General features: G+C 37.2%; 1 protein-coding gene across 1 annotated transcript in view; it reads right to left on the bottom strand.

Annotated features, from left to right (window-relative positions):
* Positions 1–5,723: 5,723 nt before the first annotated feature.
* Positions 5,724–10,072, bottom strand: part of NDUFS4 (NADH dehydrogenase (ubiquinone) Fe-S protein 4, 18kDa (NADH-coenzyme Q reductase)) — a gene marked incomplete at its 5' end in the record, with an annotated part of 8,611 nt that continues 4,262 nt past the window's right edge. The window contains one exon of the mRNA XM_010022006.1: positions 5,724–5,932. Coding sequence (XP_010020308.1) covers positions 5,829–5,932 — 104 coding nt within the window. The remainder of the gene's footprint in view (positions 5,933–10,072) is intronic.

Here is a 10,072-nt window from a genome sequence, read left to right as displayed (position 1 = left end):
ATGAAAGTATTTAATCCTCATTTAAATATTTCTGCAATATTAGACAATGCTCTTGAATCATAGGATCATAGGAGACTTTGGGTTGGAAGAGACCCAAACGACCTTTAAAGATCATCTAGTCCAAACCCCCTGCAATGATCAAGGACTTCTTCACCTAGATTAGGTTGTTCAGAGTCCTGTCCAACCTGACCTTGAATGTTTTCAGGGATGAAACATCTACTACCTCTCTTGACAAGCTGTGCCTTTAAACATCAAAAGGCCACAACAAGGTCTCCACAGAGCCTCCTCTAAGCTGAACAACCCCCACTGTCTCAGCCTTTCCTCACAAGAGAGCTGTTCATGCCTGTGATCATTCCTGTGGCCCTCCACTAGACCCACTCCAAAAGGTCCATCTCTTTCTTGCACTGGGAACTCCAGAGCTGAATGCAGTACTCCAGGTGGGGTCTTACCACAGCAGAGGGGCAGAATCATCTCCCTCAACATGCTGGCCACTCTTCTGTAGAATTTAGACCACATGTAGGTATCTGAATACAATAACCTGTTTTAAAACATCTGATCACCATTGAAGATCATGCCAGTCAGTAGTAAATCTCCATCAGCTTCTGTGCGTGGTCATTTCATTCCTCTGAAGAATGTATTTAGTTAATCACAGAACACTGACAAACACAGTAGCATTGAATGTTTGAATGTCATACTAGCAAGTAGCACTGAGAACACCTATTCTGTCTCAGATCTGGATGTTCACCTGAACAAACCCAGTTTTGGTAGTGGCTAATAGTGACTACCAAAGAATGTAAAAACAGGGCTAATTCAAGGATACTCTTTCCAAGATATCAGCAGCTTTTAGCTCAGGGATTTTTCTAAATTGAATACTGTTTTATGTTTAATGCAAACTTCTATTGCATGCATTACTTGTATTGGACTTGAGACAGCATTAACGTAGTTTTGGTAGTCAAAAGTTGCCAATGAATTTCAAAATCTGTTATGTGAAGATGCACTTGTTTGTTTTTTAGCTGCATCCTCACAAGCATGATCTGCCTATGCATGAAAAACAGCGAATAGCTATTCTCTGCATCAGTTGTGATTTTACGACAGAGGTGACTACCATACTTATCCTCAGTTCCCTGTCCCGTATACTGAAAAGCTAATCCACCTTACAGCTTTGCTCCTCAAACAGAAGCTAATTACATCTTCAAGTATGCTGTAACTTGGTAAGAGTCCTTTTTGAAAGCTCTCTTCAAATCCAAATAGTCTACCTGATCACCTTGTTCCCATATTCACCAACTCCTTTGAAGAACATGAAAGTGAATTACATCTAAACCAGCCAAATGGATGCATGATTTCTGTATCTTATCTGCTTACAGCACTATTTATCAAGACCTGTCACCTGTTATTCAGGTAGAATGAGTTTTAAGCAAGACGTTTAAGCCGCAGATAATAGTTACATAGTTTCAAATCTAAATTCCTTCAGCACTCTAACAAGACTACTCTCTGGCCTTTGTGTGTATTCTAATCAACTTGTCCAAGAAGGTTTTCAATTCACATTTTCTGTGCCGGAAGGGTTCAAGGTTGGGACCTTTCCCTTCCCTTGTGATGAATGTGGATGTGAAGAATCCTATTCTAAATCCAACTAAAATCCCCATTTTAATACCATTTGAAAACAATTTGCTTTTTTTCTATATCAAGTTGCTGTAAGCATAGTCATTTGAGCAGTCTTGCACTGCTGGTGATATACTCCAGCATTAATGAAGTACCAATTAAAAATAAATCCCTTTCAGAATGTAGCAGTAAGAACAAGGACTTATGAAGACATACCATAACCTACTATGCATCTGTCTAAAGTGATCTAAGTTCCTGCAGGTTTCTTTGCACTTTTTCTTTTTGAAATAACAAAGTATGTCGGTATGCCGAGCAACCAAACACAAGGTCAGATAACTGCATCTCTGGCAAAACCAAACTTCATGAGTCCCTGGTGTGAAATTACAGACAAAAGCTAAAATTAGTCCAAATTAGCTTCTCCTTTTCTACCATATGACAAAACTTTGCAGATAAGGGTAATTAAATTTTCCATTTCATACTATCACTTAATAGTCTGATTTGTTTTAAATTATCCATCAAACTGCTCAGTTAAGGAATACACTGCTAGAAATCTGAAACTGTGCTTTCAGTTTCCTGACAGTCTCTAAGTTCCATTTCAACATCATGATTTTGAGAGTTGCGGGGTCTTTGTTGTAATAAAAAAATTTGTTCATTGGAATTATGAATGCTACAAAACTTCAAAATAACTTCGTATCCTGCAAATGTCATTTTATCACAACAGAACTATGCAAAATATATTGAAGTATTTCCAGGTGTGCACCCACATTTTTTAGGGAGTCTAACACGGCAAAGTAGGTATTATTATCTGTACTCAGCAACAGAATGGGGAGCATTCACTTCCAGCATTGCTATTAGAACCATTCTGAGCATTCAGGAGACAGATAAACAGGGTTGGTTTGGAGTTTGTTTTTCAGTGGCTTATGACTGAATTATTTAAAGAGGCATATATGTAACAGATCATTGCAGGGAACTTGTAGAAAAAGTGGTAGGAAGGGTGAAATGCAAATGTGAGGTAAAATAAAAAAAAAAAGGAGGTTATTCATAAAGTCAAAATTTCACCAAAACATTTCTGGTGCTGGAGTGGCCAGCATTTCGAAACTCATGTATGAATATCTTCATGTAGTCAATTAAAAAAAACCCAAGGTATGTGCCACATACCATACAGAGCTGATGGAAGTATAAGCAGTAGTATTGTATGGGAGGAAAAAGATGCTGCTGCTGCTTCTTTCTTGAAATAAAGAACTTTCACCAGACTTGACTGGAATAATCCAGATCTCATTGTGACGTGTAGCTGGCAGAGACAGCTATGACAGGTAAGACACCTTTTTCGGAAAGCTGATGATGCCAAGGACTAACTTGCTACAACTGGGAAAGGACTTTGTCCAGTAGCAGAATTCTGCCTCCAGAACTTCACACAATTATTTCTACAAGAGTCCAACTATAAACCACTTCAGCCCGTTGATTTTTTGCGTAAGGCTTCCCACAATAATGGAAGCTAAAAATACGTACAGAAAACCTCTCAAATCTACGCAGCTCAATGGAAGACTGCAAATGTAACATCTATGTAAGGCTCCTCTACAGTGCTGTCGTGCAATTGTTTCTAGTTCTTTAATATTCTTTTGGTTGCTATTGCCACGTAAGGTGGTAAGATACCTCAGATGCATGCAAATCTCACTGGGTAAAGATCAAGTTCTATTTATTTGGAAGATTTAAACTTTTTCTTTCCCCAGCATTGATTTTCATACTTCTAGAAATCTTACTGCCATGAAAAGTTTCAATTAGTTGGATGCAGCACAGCTACATCTCCTACCACATCTAATCTCATTCAGCATTTGTATTATCCTTGAGTCCTCAGAATCTCTTTATATTTCTATTTTCAGATTAACAGTTTAGGGTAGTAAAAAGACAAATTACAGTAGTTTACCTGTAGTGCCTTTTGTTTTGACACGTTATAGATTTGGGAGCAATTTTGCTTGTCGTAACACACAGCAGAGTAGACAGAAGCTGGATTTCACCAACAAATCGTTCACTTCTAAAGGTATTTAACTAAAGATGGTCAAATTATCTTCTATCTTGTACAATTTCAGTTCCAACTTAGTGCTGTAGTATTCTGGTAAGCTAATGGAAGGATAATGAAGTTTAATATCTAGTATTTTGTCTATAAAATATATTCATACTGGTAATGGTCCTCTGCAAGCTCTTGCACTCAACTTCACTTCTAGGGTTTGAAGACAAGAGTGATGATAATCAACACTCTCCAATGTCAGCATGCTCATTCATAAGAAGCCATCCAACAGGTGAAAAAAATCCAAGTTCTAGGGAAGTGAAAGAAGGAAAAGAAGGTCTGGGTTCAAACACTGCTTCAAGGTGGGCTGCACAGTGCAGAACCATAGTGAACATAGACATTTTAAAAAAGTGAAAAAAAGCTTTCTTCCTCAGAGAGAGGACTTATGGAATTCTCCTTTGAATATTCCCATTATCTTAATAACAGAAAAAAAATAAAAGAAACTGCACTCTAGAACTGATTCTAGTTAAGAGAAGTATAGATTAACATACATCAATTTCATGTATTTGGTGTCCAATGACAATGCTATGCATCAGTTTCCCTGGACTATGTAATTTCAAAAACCAAGCTGTGCATCTTTTGCCTTAAGAAATCCAAAGGCTTTTAAATTTTAATGTTGACAATCTTACAAAGCTTGAAGACCTTTAAATTAAGATCTTGCTACTTGTAAAAGAAGAAGAAAAAACCCAAACCAATGAATGTCTTCTTCATAAGCGCAGAATATTAAGCTTATTAGCTGGAATACAAAGATGCATCAGATTCTGGACTGTTATAATTCCAGCTTGGTGCACACTGGCATTCTTGGAGGACTTTAGGCTTCACTGCACAATGTAGCATTCAAAATTCAATAGGAAGATGAATTGGAATAACAGTTCTTGTCTGTGATACAAAAATAGTGACATCAGCCAATTGGCTGATTACACTGAAACTGGGTCAAAACCAATGATTTCAACAAATGTTAGCCAGCATATAGGGCAGCTATATATATATGAAACAAGAGTATAATAAAATCTGGGCAACACAAGGTAGTTATATGCTTTCTTTCAGCTAGAATTAGTGCACAGCACTTACACTATTCTTCAGATCTATGTAGAGAGAGCTGTCTCAACTGCTTCTTTCATAAGAGTTGGGATGAAACTCTTGGTTGCATACAGAGAAGGTGCATCCTCCCTCAGTTTGTAATATATTTCACTGATCATGTGTTGATATCTCTATTTGTTAAGTCAAAGTGAAAAGAAAAGTGAATTAATCAAAAGCCAAAGATACGTAATCAAGAATTCCAAACATGGTATTTTGCATTATTAAAATTAACGATTTTCACATCATTAATTGAGTTTAGGCTATGAACTGAGTTTAGGCTATATATTTGATGTGAAGGCTGAGATGCTATCACCACATCTCTTGTTAGTCAACAGGAAACCTCAACGCAGATAAACGTGTAACTAGCATTAAAAAAACAGAACTATAATTATATAATTAGTACGCTCTGACGCTGTGTGAGGCACTCGACACTCTTCTGACTTAATCTGTGAATATTTAACTGTCTGAGTTTCGCTTTAGAAGAACATCACAGAGAAAACCTTGCATTCTAAATCTTTTGGACTAAATCTCACCTATATCCAACACAACCCCCCGTGCTCTGTATTCCAGTCACAAATGCTTCTGGAATATTAATCTGGGCAGAGAGGAGGTTATAAAATATACACTTACACATACTAGTCCAAGTCACACTCAAATGTTAAGTTTTATATATCATACTTCGTTCTTCAACTGACAAACATCTCTTGTAAAGAAAGAAAAAAAACCAGCTTCTATTGAGAGAATTAGTGTATGCAAAGCTGGTAAGTTCAAGTAAGACAGTGAATATAAAATTATCATCAAAGATCAACCATAATCTTAAAAGTTGCATCTGATTTTAAACATTCCTTTTGCTAGATTCCTAGTACAGCAATTTTTTAGAAGTATGAACACTCCAAATCTCCTCTATTTATAGGGAAGTTTGTAACAGGTTCAATTGGACACATCAAAAACATTTTAAATAGACATCACAAGATGCATCTGTAGTTTAAAGGTCAAATTTATTAGGAGATTAAGAGATGTGTTATAGATGGACTATAAATACAGCACAGCTGACTTCATTCATAGTCAGACAGCCAATGCCAACCTATTTGGTAGACACCCTTGTTCTTTTGTTCCAAGAAAAGTTTGCACCATAAGACTTGGATTTAGGTTTTGGAATCTTCTTTTCTTCAACGTCATAGCTCCAGCCTGGAGGTTACAGGGGAAACAGTGGGGGGGAGACAAGAAACAAAGAGAATTCTAAATACTTTTAGCATACAGTATATAACAAATACAGTGTAAACCTTTTAACTTTAATCTTTCTCTCTATGTTGGCATTCACTACTTTATTCCTTTCTAGCTGGCAGCAGAGAATACTGAAATGCCATAGATGTAACATATGCCCGTTCTCTCAGTTGATAAGAGTTCACCATACTACATACTTCCATGTTCTTTACTCCTCCAAAAAACTTGACAGTCATCAGTGAAAAGCTCAAGAGCGAACATTGACTGTCCTGTCAGTTCATGGTTCCACAAGACCATGGCATCATGGAAGCACTAAGGCTCTGTATATGCTTGGACAGGAAATGAAAATAAAGACAAGGAAACGTGGAAAAAACAGAGAATCATAGAATGGTTTGGGCTGGGAAGAACCTTAAGGTCATCTAGTTCCCACCCCCTGCCATTGGCAGGGATGCCTCATGCTAGACAATGTCACCCAAGACAATGTCCAACCTGGCCTTGAACACTGCAAGGGATGAAGCATTTACCACTTCTATGGGCAACCTGTGCCAGCGCCTCATCACCCTCACCATAAGGCTGGGAGGGAACGGAGACCTTGGAAAGCTAGAGAAAATATAAGGGTGGGAGGACCAAAGAAAGGCAGAGCAAAGTAAAAACTTCAGCATTAGAAAGAGTTTAATACTTAACATTTTTATAAGAACATGAAAGATTAGGAGTAGAAGGAAAGAGAATGAAGTGATAGAAGACAAGTAAATTACGTGATAGTTAAGCAAGAGAAATGCTAAAAAATGTCAGAAAGGAGGAGGTGGAGACATTAGTGTTTATGTAAATCAAAATGCAAATTGGTTGCAGCCTCCAGGTGCCTGGAAAGGTGCCAGGGCAGCACTCAGTATTCCAAAGTTTGGTCTCTTTAGCTGCAACATTTCACTCAAAGTTGAGATACTTGAGTTGAAGCTAGACGTGGTTAAGTATGCAGTTTTAACTGGTACTGATAAGATGATCCTTTTCTTGCTTAGTTTTAAAACAAAAACTTAATAAGTCCTAAAAGGTTTAACATATATCTGAATTTTTACATTTAAAATGTTCACAGAAAATACTCAAGATATAGCTACACGTTAAAACATGTTTTGTAAGATACACAATTTTGTGACACAATTTTGTGTATTCACATGTCACGCAAACATCATGTTTATTAAGCTGAACCAACACTAATGTACAAGTTAACTATTGTCTGTAAAAAATACTGGAACAGAGGTTTTAAAAACATATTCTTTCCATCTGTGAGAGCACTGGCTTTTGCCTCCTGTTCTGATTAAAAATGTAAGCTTGAGTAAACAGCCAGAACTAGATCCAGGGACAGACTTTGGTATTGCAACATTCAGTATTATAACACCTAACACCAAGGCATTTGGCTGCTGGAATGGAATCTACAGCCCCAAGTTATTGCTTCATCTTTTTATATACTAGATCAAGAGGAGCTGAGTGCCTCCAAAAGAGATTCGCAACTGCCAGCACAATGACTTGGGCTGCAATACCTATCCAAAATCCACAAAGTTAGCTACTTCTAACTTTGGATTGCAAGAGGTCACCATATGTGATAGAAACAGTCTGCTTCAGTGAGGTACCTTAGCTTGTTCATGACAGAGAGCAGAGGTCGCTTTTATAAAAATAGGACAATGGTGAGGGAGGTTATTCTTGCCAGAACTCTGCCATAAGAACCAAGTACTCAGAAAGCAGATTTCATCATCTCTGGAAGAACACCCTCACCACCAGACTGAATGGCAATATTAAACCTCTCCATCCTTGTTAATAAAGCAGTAGGTTTTTAAAAACTGACTTAGGGATACCAGACAGCACAAAAAAGAATTTAGGTTGACAGGCTAAATTCTCAATTTCACCCAGTTAGAAGTGTTTCCTCCTTGCCTTGACTTCAGGCCATCCTCAGCTGTCATATTTTGGACAGAGATCTCTCCCTTTACTGTATTCAGTACTGTTAATCCAATATTTGAAAACACATCAGATGGGGCAGGCAGAAAGATAACTTGTCTCAGGTTCCTGAAATTCTTAGGTGATAAAGAAGTCTTGGGTTTCCCAATCGTAGCAGAACACTTGCAATAGCTGGGATCTGCAGAAATTAAATTTTAGGTTTTGAAGGAACTTTGTAATGGAAAACTTAGGTGGTTCATATGGGAAGGACAGAGAGGCAAGTATTTGTGTTCCTAGACTTAGACATGTTTCAGCAACACCTCAGTTTAGAAGTTCCACTGTAAATGTGTAGCTAACTTTCCCATTGCTTTCTAACAGCAGAGCTAAATATTGAGAAATTGTATTTCCAGCCACATCTGATACTGAAGCTTTTACTACAGAAAACACTATGCACATATCATACACATAAAACCAAGCCACCATAAATAAAATAGAATAACAAGCCTTAAGTTCAGTTGGTAGAATTTCTTTGTAGTTTTCCTGCTCAATGGAGATTCATTACTAACTCAATGAAGGCCTAAACTTTCTACACTGAACAAATCAAGTATTTTACTTGAATCTTCATTTCAAAAGGACAAAATATAACATGTCCAAAGAGATGACATAACTAGCTCATTAATATACTGCTATATAGGCCAGGATTCAGGTTTTTTCCCAAGAAAAGTAAAGCAACACCAGATTCCTCTAAATTTCTTATCTGTTCGTAAAACATTACAGACTACTAGTAAAATTTCACAGTAATTGGTGCAATTTTGATATTAATCAAATATCAACCATATATGCATTAATATCAATGCATATATGATGATCCTATTAATTTCTAAAATTGAATACAATTTATTTTTCAATAAAATTAAGCCTATAAAATTAAAAAAAGATCTACTCAAAGAGGAATAGAGGAATTCAGTTCTAGCCTTTACTATTAAAACGTGCACATAAATTGCACATTAAATGGTTTCACTTCTTATTTGTGTAAGTTAATGGACTTCCCCTGTTTTCTGAGTGTACAATATAAGCCATCTAACAACTTTACACAACCTGGTCTGACCAGGAAACTACCATCTAGCAGCTGAAAGCTGCAGATCATATGGAACACTTCTGAAGAAACTTATATTACATATGCATTATTTCTGGCTTTAATTCAGTTCAGTTAATCTTCCTCACATCCACAAGCACTAACCATCAGGCCTAGGCCTTTAAGGAAAATATAATTGGTTAAAAAAAAAACTAAAACCCCAAAAATGCAGAGAAAAATTCATACTATCACATAAAAGGACTGATGAATATTTCAAAAGGCTGAAATTATGGATACTGCTTGTGGTACCATAATTCTGTGAGAAAATACAAGCCTAATAAAATATGTTTAAAGATACAGTTCTGATACATCATTAGCATTAAAGATATTAAGTAATTATACTGGCTTTTCTAGCACCTTTTTCTCAAATATGAACAACCATCAAGTGTAAATGTTTAGATTTTAATAATGTACATGGGAAGAGTTAGATCTAACTTCCTCAATCTACAGCTTCTGCAAGGGGGCATTAGAAGGGGAAGTGCTGATCTCTTTCTGGTGATCAGTGACAGAGCACGGGGAAATGGAATGAAGCTGCATCAGAGGAAGTTCAGATGGGACATTAGGAAAAGGTTCTTCACTGAGAGGGTGGCCGGTGCCTGGAACAGGCTCCCCAGGGAAGCAGTCACAGCACCAACACTATCAAAGCTCAAGAAGTGTCTGGATGATGCTCTTAGTCATACAATTTAGTTTTAGGTGGTCCTGCAAGGAGCAGTGAGTTGCACTTGATGGTCCTGATGGGCCCCTTCCAACCTGAGATATTCTATGATACATGCAACATGGCCAAAACTGAAGTCCAACATGTTTACTTTGTAGTCACTTAATTTTAGTTTTTCTGATTATCACTCATTAGAATCACAAGGGTTCTGACAGTGTTTCCTTAGAATTTCATTTTAGGATTGAGATGCTCATGTTAAGCCTTCAGACAGAAATCCTACTGCCACGTAGTCAGGACCCCTAGCCTAGGTATACTCTTAAAGTATTAATTTTTCTCCAAGACCCAAGCAGGCTCAGTTCTCATTCGAATCACAAATACTGGCAAAAGCATC

This window comes from Nestor notabilis, unplaced genomic scaffold (assembly GCF_000696875.1).
Source record: "Nestor notabilis isolate BGI_N333 unplaced genomic scaffold, ASM69687v1 scaffold23759, whole genome shotgun sequence".
NCBI lineage: Eukaryota > Metazoa > Chordata > Aves > Psittaciformes > Psittacidae > Nestor > Nestor notabilis.
Note: the sequence above shows the minus strand (reverse complement) of the source record. Positions and strands in the feature narration are given on the sequence as shown.